At 46.7% G+C, this 23652-nt stretch overlaps 1 protein-coding gene across 1 annotated transcript; it reads left to right on the forward strand.

Annotated features, from left to right (window-relative positions):
• Positions 1-395: 395 nt before the first annotated feature.
• On the forward strand, positions 396-12295 carry LOC143998415 (cathelin-related peptide SC5-like). The gene is made up of 4 exons (XM_077493968.1): positions 396-649; positions 6902-7006; positions 9064-9150; positions 12044-12295. The coding sequence occupies exons 1-4, from the start codon at positions 464-466 to the stop codon at positions 12233-12235; spliced, it is 570 nt and encodes a 189-aa protein (XP_077350094.1). The 5' UTR covers positions 396-463; the 3' UTR covers positions 12236-12295.
• The last annotated feature ends 11357 nt before the right edge of the window (positions 12296-23652 follow it).

The following is a 23652-nucleotide window of genomic DNA, read 5'->3' on the forward strand; positions in this document are numbered from 1 at the left end:
TACTTTAGATTTCTCCCATAGACTTGTACAGGGTGTTCCGCGGCTTTTCGAATTTGCCGCGAACACCTCAAATTGTTCACTGTTCAGTGAACAGGCAATATTTGAGTCGAATATGAGTTCATCCCTAATCTTCAGTAATGACTAAACTATTACAGGGAGGAGAACTGAAGGGGTTAATCCTTCTACAAAACACTCCCAGGTTTTCATCTGGTAAAGGGATTCCTCCTGCCGGTCCGGGACACGTTCCCGGTACAATACTGAAGTAGGGTTGTGGTTTTTGATTGCAAAATTTGGATTTCTTAGGAAAAACCAAAACTGCAATCGGTGACATTTCGTCATTGTGATTTCTCCTTTTTACTTAGAAATTGATGATTCCTTTCCAACAAGAGCCAGTGAATGGTATAAAAGTGCGAGGAGTCCCGGATTTTACCAGTAGTCCTCCTAGACGGGTCACTCGTCCAACATGGGGCTCTCTGCAACTCTTTGGTTCCTGATGGGGGTGGCCGCCAGCAGTATGGCCTTACCGTTATTACAATGGAGCGAGGATGACGTCGCCGTCATGGCGCTGTACAGCGCCGATTACTACAACAAGGTCTCTGGAGAAGACGTCCTCTATGGGCTCCTGGAGAACGACACGGAATACATCACTGTGAGTGGACGGGTTTTTATTGCGCTTTTATATCCTAATTTGATTGGAGGACGTATAGATATAATAGGTCATGGCGATGGGGTACGACCATGGGGGATCAACCTGTGGCCCTCTACTACAAGTCCCATCATGCCTCTGCCTTCGGGAGTCATGCTTAGAACTTGTTCAGCCTTACAATGCCTTATGGGACTTGTAGTTCTGCAACAGCTGGAGGACCCCAAGTTGAGAACCCAATATTACATTGTTGCCAGACCACTTTTGCACACTACTTTCCACATGTCAGTCATCAGGGCTATGTAATACAATGTAACACAATCACAGTAGTAAAACATGGGGGGAAAAAAAGAAACCGAGCAGCTACTCTCCTGTGGACACCATACAGACACCCACTATGTTAAAAAAAAAAAAATAAATTATTTAACAATTAATGTAATCTGGTGCGCGCTAGTTACGTACATTAACCACTTCAGCCCTGGAAGATTTGGCTGCTGAATGACCGGGCCATTTTTTGCGATTCGGCACTGCATCGGTTTATCTCACAATTGCGCGGTCGTGCGACATTGCACCTAAACAAAATTGGCGTATTTTTTTCCCCCACAAATAGAGCTTTCTTTTGCTGGTATTTGTTCACCTCTGCGGTTTTTATTTGTTGCACGATAAACAAAAAAGAGCGACAATTTTGAAAAAAAACAATATTTTGTTCTTTTTGCTATAATAAATATCCCCATTTTTTTTTTAAAGCAAATTTTTCTTCAGTTTAGGCCGATACGTATTCTTCTACATATTTTTGGTTAAAAAAATTGCAATAAGCGTATATTGATTGGTTTGCGCAAAAGTTATAGCGTCTATAAAATAGGGGATAGATTTAAAGCATTTTTATTATTATTATTTTTTTTACTAGTAATGGCGGCAATCAGCGATTTTTATCGTCACTGTGGCATTATGGCGGACACATTGGACACTTTTGACACATTTTTAGGACCATTGGCACTTATGCAGCGATCAGCGCTATAAAAATGCATTGATTACTGTGTAAATGTCACAGGCAGGGAAAGGGTTAAAACTAGGGGGCGATCAAGGGAGTTAACTGTGTTCCCTAGTGTGTGTTTCTAACTGTAGGGGGAAGGGACTGACCTAGAGGAAGTGACAGGTCGTGGTTCCTAGCAATTAGGAACTCCCGATCATGATCTATTGGGAACTCACGTCCCTGTTCTGCCTCTCGTGCCCGCGAGCATCGCCACCCCCACAGTGCAGCGGATGCCATGCCAATCCCGTGAGCCGATGTATAGCTACGGTGGCGGCTGGTCAGCAATCAGTTAAAAAAAAGCACTGGATGGTGACACTCTGCGGGTTAATTACTGAAGGCAAATCCACTGCGCACTACAAGTGCACTTTGTAGTGCAGTCGCTGTAGATTTGAGGGGAAGATCTGAAATTGTGGGAAGCTCTGCTGATTTCTATCATCCAATCACGTACAAGCAAACATTCTGGTTTTTTTTTTTCTTTTCGTTGCATGTCCCCCTCGGATCTACAGCGAGGGCACTTCTAATGCCGCGGACACACGATCAAACAAGTGGGTGGAAAAGTCCGGCAAACTGAAGTCCGCCAAACAATCCCCCCGTGTGTAGCCTCCGGCATACTTTTTTGACCCGAAAGTACGATGGACTTAGAAAGTAGTTTTACACTCCAATCTTCCCGCCGGACTCGCATTTCGGCGGACAAACCGGCCGTGTGTATGCCAGTCCGCTGTACTTTTGAAATGAACAGACTTTTCCCGCCCGGAGAAAAGTCTGCTCATTTTGAGCGGGTCTCCAGGTAGGCGGGGCCCGCGAAGGAGACGTCGCTGGCCCCGCCGCCTGGTATGGACTTTAAGGGGAACCCCAACCCCCGAAAAAAATCGGCGTGGGGGTCCCCCTAGGTCCACATCAGACCCTTGTCCAAGCACGCTACCCGGCCGGCCAGGAAAGGGGGGGGACGAGCGAACGCCCCCCCCCCTCCTGAGCCGTACCAGGCCGCGTGCCCTCAACATGGGGGGTGCCTTGTGGAGGGGGGGGCCGCGCGGTCCCCCCACCCCAAAGCACCTTGTCCCCATGTTGATGAGGACAAGGGCCTCTTCCCGACAGCCCCCGGATACCGGCCCCCCACCCTATGTGAATGAGTATGGGGTACAATGTACCCCTACCCATTCACCTGTAAAATAAAAATACAAAAAAAAAAAAAACACAACACACAAGATAAAATAGTTTATTGCACAGCTCCGGGGGTCTTCCGTCTTCGGGGGTCTTCTCGCCGGGACTCCTCCGCTATCTTCTTGTAGCTCTTTTACTAGCGGAGGAGTCCGGCTTTCTTCCTCGCCGCCGGCCTCTTCTTCCGACTTCGGGGGTCTTGTCCCCCTCTTCGGTTCATCTGCCGGGCCACCGCGCCTTCTTCTAGCTCTTTTACAGGCGGTGGCCCGGTCTTCTGTCGCCGCCGCCGCTGCCACCGCCGCCGCCTTCCGTTCTTCTGTTCTTCTCTTCTTCTTCTTCAGATGTTGCCTCGCCGAGTCCTCCGCTCACAATGACGGGGACCGGGCACGCGGCGACTTATATAGGGACAAGGGGCGGGGTCTTCAGTTGATGTCACATGGGTTGTTGTCACTTCCCCAAGGCACCCCCATGTTGAGGGCAAGCGGCCTGGTACGGCTCAGGAGGGGGGGCGCTCGCTCGTCCCCCCTTTCCTGGCCGGCCGGGTAGCGTGCTCGGACAAGGGTCTGATGTGGACCTGGGGGGACCCCCCACGCCGATTTTTTTCGGCGTTGGGGTTCCCCTTTAAGTCCATACCAGGCGGCGGGGCCAGCGACGTCTCCTTCGAAATGAGCGGACTTTCCTCCGCGTGTGTGGGCGAGTCCGTTCATTTCAAAAGTAGGGCGGATAGTATGGCGGACTTAGTACGCCGTATTAGTCCGCTGAAAAAGTGCGGTGTGTTGGCAAGTAGCCCGTTCGGAAAGTCCGACGGACAGTCTGGCGTGAAGTCCGTCAGACTAAGTACGTCGGACAGACGGCTACGTGTGTACGCGGCTTAAGTGAACTTGCAGTGCACAGTGGATTTACCTGTAGTAAATAAGCCCCGGTGCTGTTGTGAAAAAAGACGTGTGCTTTGTCCTTCCCGTGCTTCCAGCTCTCAGACATGGATGCAAGAATATGGATTTTTCTCTCCCCGTTTTCGATCGCTCCTCCGTATGCCACAGCTAGTTGGGTTTAAACCAGGAAATGAAACAGATCTGTTCCTGGAATGCACATTTAAGCTCCTACTGCTTTGATTGTGTATGAACTGAACCGGCAAATCGCATTAACATCGGCACCGGCACAAAGTTCTCAAAGGTGCCAGATAATGGACACAGTGCCGGGAGAAGGTCATCCTGTGCCCAGGGCAAAGATACCAAACTGCACCCCCCCCCTTCCCTTAGAGTAAGGCCGTGTACACACGGGCGGATTGTCTGCCCAACTAAGTTCGGCAGACAATCCGACAGACAGTCCGTTCAAAATTTGAATGAACGGACTTGACCACACACGATGAGCAGACAGTCCGCTGAAAACGTGCGTGATGACGTGTACAGCACGTACGACGGGACTAGAAAAACGACGTCCTATACACTGCAATGCAACCTTCGGCCGTGTAAACCCTTTCTGAGCATGCGCCATACTTAGTCCGTCCAACTTGCCTACTCACGAGCGGACTGTCCGCTGAAACCAAGTTTGGACGGACAAAACCAAGTTTGAACGGACTGTCTTACGGAAATTCCGTAAGACTTTGTTCGTCAGATTGTCCGCTGAAAAAGTCCGCTGAAGCCCACACACGAGCGGATTGTCCGCTGAAACACGGTTCAGCGGACTAAGTTGGACAGACAACCTGCCCGTGTGTATGCGGCCTTAGGGTTAACAGTGATGTTGCTATCACACTACTCCTGTCGGCAACTGCCACATGGTGCCCCCCCCCCATCCCTACAATAAACCACTGCGCCCAGGGCAGCTGTCCCTCATGCCCACCCCTTGTACCGGCCCTGAATGGACAGCAAACTTAGTGCTCCCTCATTGCAAACAATGGTGCACATCATCATGCTATCATTACAATGCCTAAAGGGGTTGTAAAGGTGGTTAGGTTTTTTTTTTTTCAAAATAACCAACATGTTATACGTAAGGGTTTTGCACAGAGGGGCCCTGATCCTCCTCTTCTGGGGTGCCCCAGTGGTGCTCCTCTTCTCAAGTGCCCCCCCCCCCCCCATGGAGAGCTGCATCTATGGGGGCACACAGCTCCAGTGTCTCTGGATTGATTTGATTCACAGCAATGCTCCCGCTGCTATTAATCTAGCCAATGAGGACCTGACACAGTGGCTGGAGCTGCTGTGCTCATTCCCCGTCGCTGGAACGATCAGGTGTGGGTAAGTAAAAGTGGGGCTCTGGGGGGCTGGTGCACTACAGAAGGTTTTTCACCTTTATGCATAGAATACATAAAGGTGAAAAACCTTGGGGGTTTACAACCCTGTTAACACTGTGTTTACAGACATTCCTCAAAGACAGAGATACAAAGTAACATTGTTTATAAACATTGATCAGACGGGAGATAGAGACAAACAAAGTAACATTGTATCTCTTTATCTCCCATCGGACTAATGTGTATAAACAAAGTAACATTGAGTATAAATACTTATCAAATGGGAGCTACAGTAGAGAGATACAAAGTAACATTGTTTATAAACATTGATCAGACAGGTTTTAGATCACTTTTGTATCTACTTTGTTTCATTCATCTGGAGATCAAAGGAATGAGCCTCAATATGTATATGATGTCAGTTATAGCAACCTGACAGCCTCTATCTATCTATCTATCTATCTATCTATCTATCTATCTATCTATCTATCTATCTATCTATCTATCTATCTATCTATCTATCTATCTATCTGTCTGTCTGTCTGTCTGTCTGTCTGTCTGTCTGTCTGTCTATCTATCTATCTGTCTGTCTATCTATCATTTATTCCTGTTGAACTTCTTATTAACCCTTCGTTTATCCTCATCAGCCCTAATAAATTCATGTTTTTTATTGTTGCATTTTTTTTTCAAGATAATATTAACAAAATAAAGCTTTTGTAAGAATTGACAAAGTTATTGCTCAATAAACTGGCTTGTAGCAAAAGTGAAAAATTTGCTCTGGAGTCTGCCCCCATGGGTGGTGCACAGGTGGAGGAGCTGATCTGGTTGGGGGGTGCACAGATGGAGGAGCTGATCTGGTTGGGGGGTGCACAGATGGAATAGCTGATCTGGTTGGGGGGGGGGAGTGCACAGGTGGAGGAGCTGTTCTGGTTGGGGGGTGCACAGGTGAGGCAGCTGATCTGGTGTGGGGGGTGCACAGGTGGAGGAGCTGATCTGGTTGGGGGTGCACAGGTGAGGGAGCTGATCTGGTTGGGGGGTTGCACAGGTGGAGGAGCTGATCTGGTTGGGGGGTGCACAGGTGGAGGAGCTGATCTAGTTGGGGGGGGGGGGTGCACAGGTGGGGGAGCTGATCTGGTGTGGGGGGGGGTGTACAGGTGGAGGAGCTGATTTTGTTGTGGGGGTGCACAGGTGGAGGAGCTGAGCTGGTTGGGGGGGTGCACAGGTGGAGGAGCTGATCTGGTTGTGGGGGTGCACAGGTGGAGGAGCTGAGCTGGTTGGGGGGGTGCACAGGTGGAGGAGCTGATCTGGTTGGGGGGGTGCACAGGTGGAGGAGCTGATCTGGTTGGGGGGGTGCACAGGTGGAGGAGCTGATCTGGTTGGGGGGGTTCACAGGTGGAGGAGGTGATCTGGTTGGGGGGGTTCACAGGTGGAGGAGCTGATCTGGTTGGGGGGGGGGTATTTTCACTTTCAAAAGACATCCTTTATCAATGTGAGAACCTCCTTCCCTGTAATACCCGAAACTGCTGTTGTTATCCTCCGCTCCCCATCCGCCTCCCCTATAACTGTCACATCCTGCAGCACATTTCAATGGAATCATTAGCCTAACTTCCAAACAAGGCCACCTGCAGTGCCACCTACTGGTCAGGTTTGGTATTGCAGAATGACTATGTAGATTCACCATTGAACAAGGACGCTGTGGTGGGAATTGGGGGACATCCCCCTCATATATTATCTAATAGAAGGATCTCATAAATCTCCACACTAAACTGAAAATCTCTTTACTTTCTAGTGAATTTTCTACATGGAAAAAAAAAACTTTTCATCCACTTTAATTCTTAATTTTCAGGATGAGAAATCTCGCTTTCATCAACTTTCCTTCCCGATACAAGAAACCATGTGCCAGAAGAGTGACAACGTGCCGACCGATGACTGCGCATTCAAGGAGGGCGGAGTAAGTGACCGGATCTCTTTTTAAAAGGTTGAACTCAGCATTAGGTTTGGGGTGCTACGGATGAAAGCAGATCTCCAGGCAGACATAAAAGACGCACATGAATGTTGCTCTGTAATGAATAACGCATCATTCAGTGTATTTTTTTTTTTTAAGTGCAAGAAATGTAAGCGTGTGAACTTAACTTGGTGGCAGCCTCTGCAGCAGACACGCAGTGGTGCCATTATTTTATATTTGCAGCTAAGCCTGCATTTTAGTGCACGCCAACATGCACGATATATAAAAAACAAAAAGACAAAAACACAATAAAAGAACGTGAGAAATACAAGCTGAACACTATAGGCAATCACATATAGGGATAGGGATAATCAATAAAAACAAAGGTAAGTGCAGCACATAAAAATAAAAATAAAATGAAAGAAAGAAAAAAAAAAAGGGGAAAAAAGTCCAGTTTCGGTGGGGGGGGAGGGGGTGGGGGGGTGGGATGGGCCTTAATGGCGAGAGGCCGAATATATGCGTACCAGTTTTTAAAAAGAGCTGTGCCTATAGTGCGCACCTTGCACGCTCCCGTCACAGTTACCTGCGGCTAACAGAAAGCTCCCGATGTCTACTCGCGATCGGGAGCTTTCTGATCATGTGACCACTTGCGACAGCCAATCACGACGCTCGCGTTATCAGAAAACCCTGCCCCGACCTCTCAGCATCAGGAACCTCTTAACCACTTCAGCCCCGGACCAATTTGCAGCCAAAGGATCAGGCCCCTTTTTGCGATTCAGCGCTGTGTCGCTTTAACTGACAATTGCGCGGTCGTGTGACGTGGCTCCCAAACAAAATTGACGTCCTTTTTTTTCCTACAAAAAGAGATTTCTTTTGGTGGTATTTGATCACCTCTGCATTTTTATTTTTTGCGCTATAAACAAAAATAGAGTGACAATTTTGAAAAAAATGCATTATTTTTTACTTTTTGCTATAATAAATATCCCCAAAAAATATATAAAAAAAAATGTTTCCCTCAGTTTAGGCCAATACATATTCTTCTACATATTTTTGGTAAAAAAAATCGCAATTAGCGATTATTGGTTTGTGGAAAAGTTATAGCGTTTACAAAAAAGGGTATAGTTTTATTTATTTATTTATTTTTTTACTAGTAATGGCGGCGATCAGTGATTTTTATTGTGACTGCGACATTATGGCGGACACATCGAAATTTTTTTGCACATTTTTGGGACAACTGTCATTTATACAGCAATCAGTGCTATTTAAATGCACTGATTCCTGTGTAAATGACACTGGCAGTGAAGGAGTTAACCACTAGGGGGCAGTGTAGGTGTTATGTATGACGTTATGTGTTTTTTTATTGTAGGGGGCGTGGCCTGGCATGTGACATCACTGATCGTCTGTCCCTATAAAAGGGAAGAGACGATCGGTGACAGCCACACAAGGAAGCACGGGCAGAGGTTTGTTTACACAGACCTCTCCTCGTTCTTCAGCTCTGTGAACCGATCACGGGACACTAGCGGCGATCTGGTCCGTTGGTCCCGCGGTCACGGAGCTCTGGACCGGGTCGGAAGCGCGTCGCCGACGGAGCGCTCCCAACCCACAGCTGGGCACTTAAAGAGCAACGTACAGGTACGTGCTTGTGCCCAGCCGTGCCATTCTGCCGATGTACATCAGCGTGAGGCGGTCCGTAAGTAGTTAAAGGGCTGGGAGGCGCCGGCATTAAGGAGGTTAAGGCTTCACATGTTTGGTATCTATTTACTCAGCGCAACCTCATCAATCATATTTTAACAAGAATTGGGTAATGTGTTGTATTTATGTACCCTAAAATTACCTTTGCTGTGTATTTAAAATTGTAACTACCACCATTTTATTCTCCTGGGTCTTTGCTTTCAGAAAATGCATACTAGTTGGAAATGATTATTTTATGGTTGGGTTTTCTCAAACTAGTCATGCAAAAATCGAATTTCTTCTGAATCCCTCTGAATAATGATATTTTGTAAATTGGGACTCCTAGCAGTTCTTATTCCCAGCTGGTAACATGTCATTCTGTGTTGTGCCAGGTTGTGAAGTTGTGTACATCATACTTCGAGGAGGATGACCGGAACATCGTTGTGGTGACCTGCCAGAGCCAAGACGGCCATCGAGAAGTACGTGAGATCCGTCTTCTTATGTGTGATAATAGCTGTCTCCATTGCTGAAAGCCCAACTGAGCATTTGGGTTGAATCAACTAAATACATTCCAGGTTCATCACAACAAGGGGCGTACCTACAGGGGTCACAGTGGTCATCATTGCAACCCGACCCCCTGCTCCTGAATAGATGGACAGCGGGGGGCCTGTAGAGGAACTGATCCCTCAATGCAGCTGCTGAATGCCCGCTTCTCCTCCTCTGCCTTCCACAGACATTCAGTGACTGAAGGAGGGAAATTGAAGGCATCAGTTCCTCCACGTGTCACCCCTGATGCCTCCCAATCCCTGTCCTGCTGTCCCGGGCCCTTGTGTGGTTTAACCCCCCCTTCCTCGCCCCCTGCAGCACTGCTGGTTTCCACCTCCTGCAGGGGATGTGTTAGGATGGAGAGTGGGGAAGGGGCTGGTAAATGTGTCATTTACTGGCCCATTCCTTGTCTTAATGCATAAAGTCAGTTTGATTTTTATCTTCTTTTTATAGCTGGAGCATAGTAAACTGTGTTGACTATGCCTCAATTTATGAATCAATGAGAAGCTCTGTACAGAGCTCTTCCTGTTCATTCATTCTGTGCAGCTGAGGCTGCAGAGAAAAGGATTGATATATTGTCACGATCAGGGGTCAGGCTCGAAGACCAATTGCTATAGCAGTTGCAGGATTACCACTAACCAGCAGGATAGGAACACAGGCCGTCACCCTGGCAGAAGACACAGGCTCACCTGAGGTGCGGAGTCTAAGTACTAACCGGTTTTCACCAGAGCTCCAGATGGTAGAGATGGATTTAGCTGCGTGTTAGTACCAGGTCGCGGTCCTCAGGATCGCCCCACCAGGAGGTGAGCAAGCCGGGGTTCAGTAGCGGATGAGCAGGTAAGGATAAAACAGAAGCGTGGTCAGTAAGCAAGCCAAAAGGTCGGTAACGAGTTGTTGCAGATTGGGATCAGGCAGAAGCATAGTCGTGGAACAAGCCAAGGGTCGATAACGAGCAGTAGTAAATATAAGCAGCAGAGAAGACGGGAGCGAGATACAGGCTGGAAATGGTCCAGCATCTCAGATAGCTCAGAGAGAAGATTCATTGCCAGACACAGCCGAGGTCCCAGGTTCAAGTCCAGGTCCTGACATATATCTGTCCTCAGTGTCTTTCTCTGTCTCGAAAGGGAGACATCAGGGGTCTGTTTAGACCCATAATATTTCCCTAAGCCCACCAACGGGGGTCTTAAAAAATATGCAAAAAATAAAATTGTAAAAAATAAATAAAAATGAAATGGTTAAAAAAAATAAAAACACTGACACCAGTGGTGGAACTACCAGGGTCACAAAGGTCACACTTGTGACTGGGCTCTGGTGTTCCGCCACCTTGGGGGGATCCCCAGGACGGCAGGAAGGTGGCTCGCTGTGTGACTGTAATAAAGGGTCTGTCAGGAAGGGCTAGCCAGTACCCAAGGTGGCGGCCGAAGACTACGACCTGTGACCTCAGCCCCTGTCAGAACACCTCCGGTGCATCTGCGCTGGCCTGTAAGTGCAGGTGTGTGCACGCACGAATATGCGTGCACACTTTCGCATAGTCGGGAAGGGCATGCCAGTATTCAGGATGAGAATCCAAGACAACCTGTCAAATGTGCGCATTTGGCACCCAACAGGCTATTTAAACTGTGCCAGTGCACAGACTCGATGCTGTCTGCCCTACAGCGTTCCCGTATGTTCCTGTTACCTGCATCTTGATACCTGTTCCTGTTACCCGACCCAGCTTGCCTCTGACGATTCCTGCTATCCACCTGCACCCGACCCGGCTTGTCTGACCACCGCACCTGCCTGCTCTTTCTGCTACCTCGCTGCCAGCCCATCACTGACCCGGCCTGTATCCTGACTATTCTTCTGCCTTCGCATCTGCTCCTGACGTGTCCGCCAGTGTATGACCCGGCCTGCCTATACCATCCCTCTCTTCTGTCTGGAGAATCCTGCTGAGCTACAGCTCCTCCTACATCTGCTTTGGATTCCACGGTCTGCGACCAATCAGGCACTCGTGCGACTCTGCACTCCTGCGCTCCCTGTCTGCTCTGACTTGAGGCCCCCCAGTTGAGGTTTAAGAGAGGCAGTCCGCTGCATATCAGACTCCACCATCAGGTACGTGACAGGGTCCCATGATGGGAGTAAAGGGCCCCGGGATCAGTAGGAAGGGCCCCGGTCGGGCCTTTCACTTCTTGCAGCAGGGCCCTGAAGGTTCTAGTTACACCTTTTGAGGAGTAGTGACAGCGACATTGCTACTTCTGTCAGACCAGCACTGGAGGCGCCAAGGAGAGGAGGAGTGAGCCGGAAGGCGGTGCGGGCTGTGCTCTCTCTTCCCCCTCTTCTCATAAGCTTGCACATAATGAGGGATGGGGGAATGCAATTTGATCTTCTCCTGGCACTGCACCTGATGACACTGCTGTAAACAGACACTGTGCTGGCACAGAACCACCTAGTGGTAGACTGGCCAACTGCACCTAACTACAGGGTGGTCCTCAATAATGTCAAGAGCACCCCTTCCCCCCGTCCCAGCACTGGTACACTGTGAATGAAGTGCACCATGTTAATGCTTCTCCAGGGGGCGGGCCCATGACACCTTACACTCACAGTATTTCCTTAGTTCTTCCTCCCGGGCTGAGTGATGCTGAGCACAACTCCACCTAGAAGACTGAGGGCATCTAGTGGCGAAGCCGAGGTACTGCAGCAGAGAGCTACGGATAGAAGGGGATTGCTGCGGGCTGAGACATTTTTTTTTTAAACACGGTCTAGAAAAGTTGGTCCTCGTCTTTAAATTTTAAATTAACCCTAAATATTTGAATTAACTCCTAATTAAACCTTCATTTTATTTTTCAGCACTCAAGAGTAAGGAGATCACGAAGTGGTCGAGGCGGTGGCGGACGTGGGGGCAGCAGACGAGGTGGGGGCAGCAGACGATGTGGGGGCATCAGACGTGGTGGGGGTATCAGACGAGGTGGAAGAGGAGGCCATAGATCTGGAGCTGGATCTGGAGATGGCTCTTCCAGCGCTGAGGCCGAGGATGCCTAAGGTGTTTGCTATGACTGAAAGCTTTTTGTGCATTGTGTGTTAAAAAGATCGCTTTATTAAAATTCTTTTCTCCAATCTGTTCATTTAGAATTATTCAGGTAAAGTTCCCACCAACAGACCTGGCAATGGGGGAAGGGGGTGGAAAGGTGACAATGACCCCAGGGGCCCAGACTCTGAAAGGGGCCCCACCTGGAACTCACTAGCATTGCAATGGGGAGCGGTTGGCTAAAGCAGTAGAGAAGCTGAATGCCCACTGAGCCTAATCAATAAAGGTGAAGCTGCGTTCACTTTGAATACCCAATCATGTAGAGCTTTCTTTTGGTGGTATTTGATCACCTCTGCGTTTTCATTTTTTGAGCTATAAACAAACAAAAAAAAAAACGTAAGTTTGGAAAAAAAAACATTATTTTTTACTTTTTGTTATAATAAATATCCCCCAAAAAAATATAATTTTTTCCCCCTCAGTTTAGGACGATACATATTCTTCTACATATTTTTGAACAAAAAAAAAAATCGCAATAAGCGTATATTGATTGGTTTGCGGTTTTTTTTTTTTTACTAGTAATGACGGCGATCTGCGACATTATGGCGGACACGTTGGACAATTCTGACACATTTTTGGGAGCATTGGCATTAATACAGCGATCAGTGAGATTAAAAATGCATTGATTACTGTAAAAATGTCACTGGCAGTGAAGAGGTTAACACTAGGGGGCGGTGAAGGGGTTAAGTGTGTCCTAGTGTGTGTTCTAACTGAAGGGGGAGGGGACTGTGCAGGGAAGATAACAGATGGTCTGTTCATACTCTCGGCTTCTCCGTGTGGCCTGAGCGATCACGGAAGGCTGGCGGCACTCACATTGGCACGGGGGCGCTCGCATGCCCCCTAGTGGTTGTCTATGGTACCGACGTACCATGAGGGCGATTCACGCAGCTGAGCCATGTTGCCGCAGTATAACTGCGGTGGCTGGTCAGCATGCGGTTAAAGCAATCTACTGAGCTGGCCAGAACCACCTCTGGAGGGAATCTATTCCACATTTTCACAGCTCTTACTGTGAAGAAACCTTTCCGTATTTGAATATTAAATTGCCTTTCCTCTAGACGTAAAGAGTGTCCCCTTGTCCTCTGTGATGACTCTAAAGTGAATAACTCAACACAAAGCTCACTATATCCCCCTCTTATGTATTTATACATGTAGATCATATCCCCCTTAAGTATTTATACATGGCGATCATATCCCCCTTATGTATTTATGCATGGCGATCATATTCCCCCTTATGTATTTATACATGGCGATCATATCCCCCTTTATGTATTTATACATGGAGATCATATCCCCCCTTATGTATTTATACATGGAGATCATATCCCCCCTTATGTATTTATACATGGAGATCATATCTCCCCTTATGTATTTATACATGGCGATCGTATCCCCCCTTATGTATTTATACATGGCGATCATATCCCCCCTTATGTATTTATACATGGAGATCATATCCCCCCTTATGTATTTATACATGGCGATCGTATCCCCCCTTATGTATTTATACATGGCGATCGTATCCCCCCTTATGTATTTATACATGGAGATCATATCCCCCCTTATGTATTTTTACATGTCGATCATATCCCCCCTTATGTATTTATACATGGAGATCATATCCCCCTTATGTATTTATACATGGCAATCATATCCCCCCTTATGTATTTATACATGGTGGTCATATCTCCCCTTATGTATTTATACATGGCGATCGTATCCCCCTTATGTATTTATACATGGCGATCGTATCCCCCCTTATGTATTTATACATGGAGATCATATCCCCCCTTATGTATTTATACATGGCGATCATATCCCCCCTTATGTATTTATACATGGAGATCATATCCCCCTTATGTATTTATACATGGCAATCATATCCCCCCTTATGTATTTATACATGGTGGTCATATCTCCCCTTATGTATTTATACATGGTGATCATATCCCCCTTATGTATTTATACATGGTGATCATATCCCCCCTTATGTATTTATACATGGTGGTCATATCCCCCTTATGTATTTATACATGGTGGTCATATCCCCCTTATGTATTTATACATGGTGATCATATCCCCCCTTATGTATTTATACATGGAGATCATATCCCCCCTTATGTATTTATACATGGCGATCATATCCCCCCTTATGTATTTATACATGGCGATAATATCCCCCCTTATGTATTTATACATGGAGATCATATCCCCCTTATGTATTTATACATGGCGATCATATCCCCCCTTATGTATTTATACATGGTGATCATATCTCCCCTTATGTATTTATACATGGTGATCATATCCCCCCTTATGTATTTATACATGGCGATCATATCTCCCCTTATGTATTTATACATGGTGGTCATATCCCCCTTATGTATTTATACATGGCGATCATATCCCCCCTTATGTATTTATACATGGTGATCATATCTCCCCTTATGTATTTATACATGGTGATCATATCTCCCCTTATGTATTTATACATGGTGGTCATATCCCCCTTATGTATTTATACATGGTGATCATATTTCCCCTTATGTATTTATACATGTTGATCATATCTCCCCTTATGTATTTATAGATGGTGGTCATATCTCCCCTTATGTATTTATACATGGTGATCATATCTCCCCTTATGTATTTATACATGGTGGTCATATCCCCCTTATGTATTTATACATGGTGATCATATCTCCCCTTATGTATTTATACATGTTGATCATATCTCCCCTTATGTATTTATAGATGGTGGTCATATCTCCCCTTATGTATTTATACATGGTGATCATATCTCCCCTTATGTATTTATACATGGTGATCATATCTCCCCTTATGTATTTATACATGTTGATCATATCTCCCCTTATGTATTTATACATGTTGATCATATCTCCCCTTATGTATTTATAGATGGTGGTCATATCTCCCCTTATGTATTTATACATGGAGATCATATCCCCCCCCTTATGTATTTATACATGGTGATCATATCCCCATCTGTTCTCTGTCTCTCCAGGGTTTCAACACATTTACGTGATAGATCTGGTATGGTTTTCTTTTCCCTGGCTTGTGTACCTTGTAGTTCACCTCACCCACTTTTTCTACTACCTCAAACGGACTTTGCCACTTGAACAAGAACTTGCTCTCCACTGTGGGTATTGGGACAGCCACCTGGTCCCCTACTTGAAACTGTCTAATTTTAGCCGACCGGTTATACACCCTTCTTTGGGCATCTTGAGCCTTCTGCATGTGCTCCCTCACCAGCGGCATCACTTTAGCCACCCTCTCTCGCATTTGAGCGATATGCTCTACCACAGTTTTGTGTGATGAGGACTCACTTTCCCACGTTTCCTTTACTAGATCGAGCAACCTCCAGGGCCTTCGTCCATATACTAGCTCAAATGGTGAGAAGCCTGTGGACGCTTGTGGAAACCTTCCGGATGGCAAACAAGAGGGCAGGGAGTAACACATCCCAATCCTTCCCGTCTTTCTGAACCACTCTTTTTAACATGGACTTTATAGTTTTATTAAACCTCTCAACTAGGCCATTGGTCTGCTGGTGATAGACTGATGTCCGCAACTGCTTAATCTGAAATAGTCCATCATCACCATAAAAGGGGTGCCCTGGTCCGTCACTATCTCTTTGGGGAACCCAGTTCATGAAAACATTTGAAATAATTCCCAGGAAATGGCCTTAGAGGAAGTTTTCCTCAAAGGAACTGCTTCTGGATACCTGGTTGCGTAGTCTGGGGTGACTAATATATATTGGTGCCCATTTGACGACTTTGCCAGGGGTCCCACAAGATCCATAGCGATCCACTCGAATGGAACCTCAGTAATTGGCAAGGGTACCAGAGGGCTTCTATAGTGGGGCACTGGAGCGTTTAACTGGCAAATGGGACAAGATGCACAATATCTTTTAACCTCGGCCTTCACCCCTGGCCAATAAAAGCGGTCAGTTATCCTGGCCTCTGTTTTCTCTGCCCTCCAAGTGTCCTCCCAGTGCGTCGTTGTGGGCTAGATCAAGTAGCATCCGCCTATACGGTTGGGGAACCAGCAACTGCTGTACAGTTTCCCCCCGGCTTTCAGCCACTCGATAAACCAAGTCTCCTTTCAACGCAAAATGAGGAAACCTCTGATCTGCCCCTGGTATTTGTGAGACCCTATCAACAACAGAAACCTGCTCTCAAGCATTGACCAACTTAGGATCCTGCAATTGGGTGGTGCCAAATGTACCACTGGATACATCCAGGTCTGGCTGAACTGGCTTTGAGGATGTTTCCCCTTCACCTTCCTCAACCGGGGACTGCAACGGGGAAAGCTCCTCGTCATCCTCCTCCAGCATAACCTGTAATGGGAAGACTCCCCCCCCATTGGTCAACTCGGTTTTGAGACCTGAAACAAACATTATCATCCAAATTAACATTCTCTGCAATTTCATTATCAGTGTAGGGTATTTCGATATTAGAGGGGTGTGCTGTGGGGGTTTCAGGTCCGCACCCCTCTGACTCTGTCCCTTCCAGGTTGTGTCCCCAGTTCTCCTGGCTGTCCTGGCAGCCCCATCTGTACCTGGTTCCACAGCTCGATAAATAGTGGACAGTCCCGCCCCACTATGATGTCATGTATTAAACTTCTTACCACCCCAACCTCTTGTGTCACTGAGGTACGGTCATAAGAAACAGTCACCGGGACCAGGGGTATTCCCTGGTGTCCCCATGGATACACACTACGCTTAGAGTCTTACTTACTGGGCTGAGGCTCCCAATCACCCTGGCATGTACAAGTGTTAACATGCTACTGGAGTCCAGTAGCACTCTGGCAGGAAGGTGGTTCACCCACACTTCACACTCAAACTGTTCGCAATCGGATCAAGTTGAGTGGGGCACACTCTTTGCACATAGAAGGAGCTTCTCTGGCCAGTCCCGCTATCCATAGGCTCCTCTTGAAGTGGGCATTGTGCCTGTAGGTCTCCCTTTCTTGGGACAGGAACCAACCTTCGAGGTTCTGCAGAAGACGATGCAGGTTTGCGAGTTCCAACGTATGGCAGGGCTTCTCTCCTAGGTGCTGTGGCCAGTCTGGTTGCCCTTGGTGTGGGTTCCCGATGCTTGGTAGGCCCAAGCAGGTCCTCCCCCATGGTGTTCCTTTCAACCAACTCAACCAGCTGGTCAGCGGTTGCAGGGTCTCCATGGCTTACCCAGTGCTGTAGGTCATCTGGCAGGGACTGCAGGTACCAGTCCATCACCACCCGTTCCACCATTTGTGGGCCTGACAGCTTTTCTGGCTGCAGCCATTTTTTAACCAGCTGTACCAGTTCGTGCATTTGGGACTTGGGTGGTTGGTCAGGTTTGTACCGCCAGTGATGCACCCTCTGAGCCCGGGCGGCTGTGGTCACTCCTAGGCTGGCCAGGATCTCTGCCTTCAGACGCTCATAGTCATTGATGTGCTCAGGCCTCTACATCATCACTAGGTGTCAGTTTTTGTAAGAAATGGCTGGCCCTCACAGACACTTGGTTGCCAGCTGCGATGACCGTTTGTTCTTGTCCCTGAGCCAGCCGCTGTACTGCTTCCTGCAAGGCAGCCACCTGTGCTTGAGTGGACTCCTGCTGACCAGGAAACTGGTCGGCTAGCAACCGTATGCTTTCCTGCTGTGCCGCTATAGCCTGTGCCAGGGCCCGCTGCTGCTGAGCCATCGCTTCCTCATGGCGACGGTTTGCATATGCTGAAGCTTGCTGCTGGGTCACTGTGGCTTGTGCCAAAGCCCTGATGACCTCCTCCATGTCTGTACCTGCTGCTTTCAGCGTCTGAGCTGACTTCACCCAAGACATGCCATTTGTACACTGTCTCTTTAAATGTCAGTTTTTAGTTTTAAACTGTTTTTGCTGCTGCAAGTGCACTTTTGCCCGCATTCTCCACCAGTTGTAAAGTTTGGGGATAATAGCTCCACGGGATTAAGTGCATAAACCGTTTAAACTTGAAACAGAAAGGCTTTTATTTGTAAGCAAATCAAAATAAGGCTTTCTTCAGCACACAGGTCAAAAATATAAAACAAAGACCGCTTATTTTCAGCATAAAGCAAATTAAAGGAAAGACACATACAGTTCTGTGTCCGGCTCTTCGCCCCAGAGTTTTGAAAGTCCTTATCGAATCTTTAACAGCCTCCAAACAGAAACACAGCTCATCAGACAGGTGTAATCACCTACTCCTCACCACCACCACCTCTTCACTACTTCCTGTCTTTTATGAGCTGTTTCCTGGAGGCAGTTAACCCCCTGTGTGCTGAATCCCTGTGGTCAGGGGTGGAGGATCTTTCCCACCCAAATATCACTTCGGAACCTCCCAAATTCCGGGTCCCAAATAACTCTCTATTAAGTTAAAGAGGACTGTGAGTCAGTCCTCTCCTGATTGACTCTAATCCCGTAATCCCTCACCCATTCTTGTTGACCCCCTGAACACTACCGCAACTCCCTTAAATGGACCACAACCCAAGTACTGGTGCTATATAGCAGGACCCAACCTTGGCTTCCTGTACAGTATTTATACATGGAGATCATATCCCCCCTTACTGTATATATTTATACATGGTGATCATATCCCCCCTTAATCTCCTCTTCTCCAGAGAGAATAAATTCAGTTCCTATAATCTTTCCTCATAGCTGAGCTCCTCCATGCCTCTTATCAGTTTGGTTGCCCTTCGCTGCACTTTCTCCTGTTCCCCGATATCCTTTTTGAGAACTGGTGCCCAAAACTGAACTGCATATCCCAGATGAGGTCTCACTAATGATTTGTACAGATGATATCTCTCTCTCTCTGGAGTCCATATCTCTCTTATACAAGAAAGGACTTTACTCACTTTGGAAACCACAGCTTGGCATTGCATGTTATTATTGAGCTTATGATCTACCAAAACCCCCAGATCCTTCTCCACTACGGATCCCCCCCCCAGTTGTACCCCCCCCCCCCAGTATGTATGATGCATGCATATTCTTAGCCCCTAAGTGCAGAACTTTACATTTATCAACATTAAACCTCATTTGTCACATAGATGTCCAATTGAACAGTGCATTGAGGTCGGCTTGTAAATTGGAGACATCCTGGAAGGACATTATTCCACCGCATAGCTTGGTGTCACCTGCAAAGACTGAAATGCCAGACCCAATATCATTTATAAAGTATGGGTTCCAGCACTGAACCTTGGGGTAAACCACTGATAACCTTAGACCATTCAGAATAAGCCCTTGTACACACGGTCTGACATTCCGATGGACAATGTCCGATAGGACCGTGTTGTCAGATAACCCGACAGTGTGTGGGCTCCATCGGACTGTTTCCGTCGGAGTATCCGACAGACCAAGTTTTCCAGCTGGGCTATAAAATTTTCCGACAACATGATCCGATCGGACTTTGTCCGATCATGTGTAGAGAATTCCGATCGGACAAAGTGCCACGCATGCTCAGATCAAATTCCTACATCAAAGCTATTAGCTACTAGCCTGAACGTAGTCCCGTCCTAACGAAATAATGTCATCACGTTACGTACGATCAGATTTTCTGACAACTTTGTCCGACTGTGTGTATGCAACAGTTTCGGACAAAATCCGTCGGATTTGGTTGTCGGAATGTTCGACCGTGTGTACAAGGGCTAAGAATCATTAAAGTGTAAGTCCACCCTAAAACTAAAATCCCGGCATCTACAGACATCCACGATCTAACACTAACCTATCTAGCCCTGTAAAGAAGAAATCACTATACATACCTTTTTTGAAGCCAATCCAGTTCGGTCTCCAAGGGCGGAAGGTCTGCAGGGGACAGATAGAAAATCTAGAATAGAATAGAAAGAATATAGCCATCTTGCGAAATTGGAATTTCAAATAGAATAGAACCAACCAGATATTCTGCACAATGAATTTGGAGAAATTCGAAATGTTCAATTAAAATTAAATTTGAATAATTCCAATCCATTGGAAAAATGTGAATCTTGTGAAAAGTAATAAACAAAACAAAACGAAACTAAACCAATTTCATTAGGAATGCAACATAACTAAATTAGTAACTTAACAAATCGATCCAAAACAAAACATTTTTTTTTAATTCTGCACATATTTATGTTCTATTAAGCTTTAGCAATGAAAATTTTAAACAGGACGCAAAAAAAAAGGGGATTATTTTAAAACATTTTTGGCCCATTCACACTATCCTCTTACACACAGTGTATTGTGGCGCCATTCATTTTCAATGACACTCCCAACGCAATTGGTAATGTAGCACAAGGGGGAGAGAGAGCAGAGTGACCGAGAGATGACCTCATCACTGGGCTGCTTCTCCTTCCACTGTCCAGTCACAGGTTAGGGGCAGGATCAGGATGACCTGGGCTCAGAGGAAGTAGGTTTTTGAATGATGCTAGCCATCAGATTGAGGACACCTAGTGGCATTAAAAAAAAAAAGAAGTACTACAGGGAAAATCTCTGGTTTAAAAATGGAAGATTGCAGCAAAAACTGGTTTTATTATTTTATCTTTTAAGGCTTGGTTCACAAGTTGTGCGGCCGCATTTGCCTGGTGAGGCAGCTCATTCATTTTAATGGGCCGCTCTACCCAGAGAAACACTGGGAAAAGAAGCCCCAAGAAGTATCGGCTTCAGTATTGGGAGCATTTGGGCGAGTACCAATACTCGCGCAAATGCTTGGTATCGGCGCATCTCGGGCTGTCTTTAATATTGATTGGACCCGGGGCAAAAATTTTCTTGGGGGCCCCCCTCCCCCATGCAATTTCGCTCTCCACCTTCTCTGAGACATACAATAAATAGCAGCTAGACTTAAAATCGGTTTACTGTATCAGCTTAGGCAGCGATTGCGATTGGTTGCCAGAGGTTACAGCATATCATTACTGCTTACTGACTGGGCTCACTGATTAGTTGCTAGAGGTTATAGCACATGATTTTTGCTTGCTGATTGGTTGCTAGAGATTACTGTACAGTAATATGGTTGCTATAGGTTACAGCAGATCTTCTACTCACTGCAGGGGGGCATGATATATATGAATGCCACCTCTATTCACATATCAATGCTGCCGGACTCAGCTATTTACATATGAATGTTGCCGCTATTTACATAAGAATGACGGTTATTTACATGTAAACACAGGGTCTGCAGGTGAGTCATCCATACACAACAATAGGGCAGAGCTGGGCAGCATTAGTAGCAGCACTTCACACGGAGATATCGGAACACAGCACAGGACTAAAGCTTCAAGGGACAAGGGAATTTAAACTGGAATGGTTTGCAAGTATGAGGCAGCTGCTTTGGGCCCCACAACAATGACAGGGCCCAGGGCAGCTGCCCCTTTTGCCCTGCCTTAAAGATGGCCCTGGGCGCATCCCTAGTTCTAACCCTTCCCCCGCTAATTTTACTTTATATTAGAGAAGCATTTTGTTTTGTAGTACCTTAAAGAAAGGGGCCGTTTTGCTAATTGAGATGATGACCACCTATATATGGCACATAAATTTAACCAGTAAGCCAAATTGGCATTGTAAAGAGGCACTGTAAGAAAATGAGCATACTTGTTAATACATTTAGAAGGCCTTTAAACAATATATATCCAAAAGTATGTATTGTAAGTAAGGATTGAGTTCAGGTCTATCCATGGAAGGGGACATAAAGAGATATTTTAGACAATCGTATCCATGCTCTCCAACAGATTGGTAAGGACCCTTTTCTGTTCCACCATGACTATGCCCCTGTGTACCTGTCAGAAACCATGAATCAGACTGAGACAGAAGTACAATTAAATCACACTTGTTTATTAATAAAAATAAAAAGGTAAATAGAAAAAGCGTAGTCAAGCATAGCCAGAGTCCAGTAACCAGATTGGGTAGTCAGCCAGGCCAGAAGTCAGGGATCCAAGTAGAGCAACAACAAGCAGGATAACAAGCAGATGGTTTCTTGTGATGTGACCAAGACGAAGGCAGAGGTGAAGTGAGCTGGAAGGCTTTAAGTTGGCAGGTCATACGAGCATCAACAGGAACAGCTGGAAACTGTGGAGAGAGAAGAGAGCTGGCAATTAGCAGACAGCTGAGCAGCCAGCCCAGAGAAGGAAGGGCTAAGCCAGCCCTGACAGTACCAAGCAGGCATGTACTGGCCATTGGGACTAATGGGAGTTTCCCGGTGGGCCGATGGCTCAGTGGGCCACTCTGATGTAAGGGGGCTGCTGATTGGACACTCTGATGTAAGGGGGCTGCTGATGTGACACTCTGATGTAAGGCGGCTGGTGATGGGACACTCTGATGTAAGGGGGCTGCTGATGGGACACTCTGATGTAAGGGGGATGCTGATGGGACACTGTGATGTAAGGGGGTGCTGATGGGACACTCTGATGTAAGGGGGCTGCTGATGGGACACTCTGATGTAAGGGGGCTGCTGATGGGACACTCTGGTGTAAGGGGGCTGCTGATGGGACACTCTGGTGTAAGGGGGCTGGTGATGGGACACTCTGATGTAAGGGGGCTGGTGATAGGACACTCTGATGTAAGGGGGCTGGTGATGGGACAGTCTGATGTAAGGGGGCTGCTGATGGGACACTCTGATGTAAGGGGCTGGTAATGGAACATTCTGATGTAAGGGGATGCTGATGGGACACTCTGATGTAAGGGGGTGCTGATGGGACACTCAAAATGTAAGTGGGCCAGTCTGGATGAAGTCCAGGGCCAAATTTCTGTCCCAGTCCAGCCCTGGTACCAAGCCAGCTCCATAAAGACATGGTGTGTCCAGCTTGCTGTGGAGGAACTCCAGTGTCCTGCACAGAGCCCTGATCTCAACCCTACTGAACACCTTTGGGATGAATTGGAATACCAATGATGAGCGAAGTCTGTTTTTTTGTTTTTTTTTTGGCGCCCAATGAAAGGTCCATCATGTGAGCCAGGTCTTCTCATCCAACATCAGTACTTGACCTCACAAATGGGCACAAATTCCCACAGACATCCTCCAAAAGCAAGGAGGAAGTTAGATCTCTAATGGGGGGCCAACTCCATATTAATAGTCATGGAGGGGGGGGGAAACTCTATGTTACTGGCCATGGTAATGCAATGGGACGTCCAACAAGCTCAGAGTGGTGATGGTCAGGTGACCACAAACTGTTGGTCATATAGTTTATCTTGTTTTCAGCATCTAAAATGTTTACATGCTGGTAAATCTAAGCGAGTTCAACATATATCTATTTTTTTTCTTTTACGCAGTAGACCTAGGCTGCATAGATATTCGTTTTATAGGGTAGCTGTATCTTTTAGAGTAGCCATTCTCAACCAGGGTTCCATGAAATTATAGGTTTCCTTCAGAGATTGTTGGGGGTTCCTTTAGGCTGTCACTGATTACATAGTTA

The sequence above is a fragment of the Lithobates pipiens genome, unplaced genomic scaffold, assembly GCF_037356315.1.
Source record: "Lithobates pipiens isolate NorthernLeopardFrog02 unplaced genomic scaffold, aLitPip1_a1.2 Scaffold_19, whole genome shotgun sequence".
In the NCBI taxonomy this organism is placed as follows: Eukaryota; Metazoa; Chordata; class Amphibia; order Anura; family Ranidae; genus Lithobates; species Lithobates pipiens.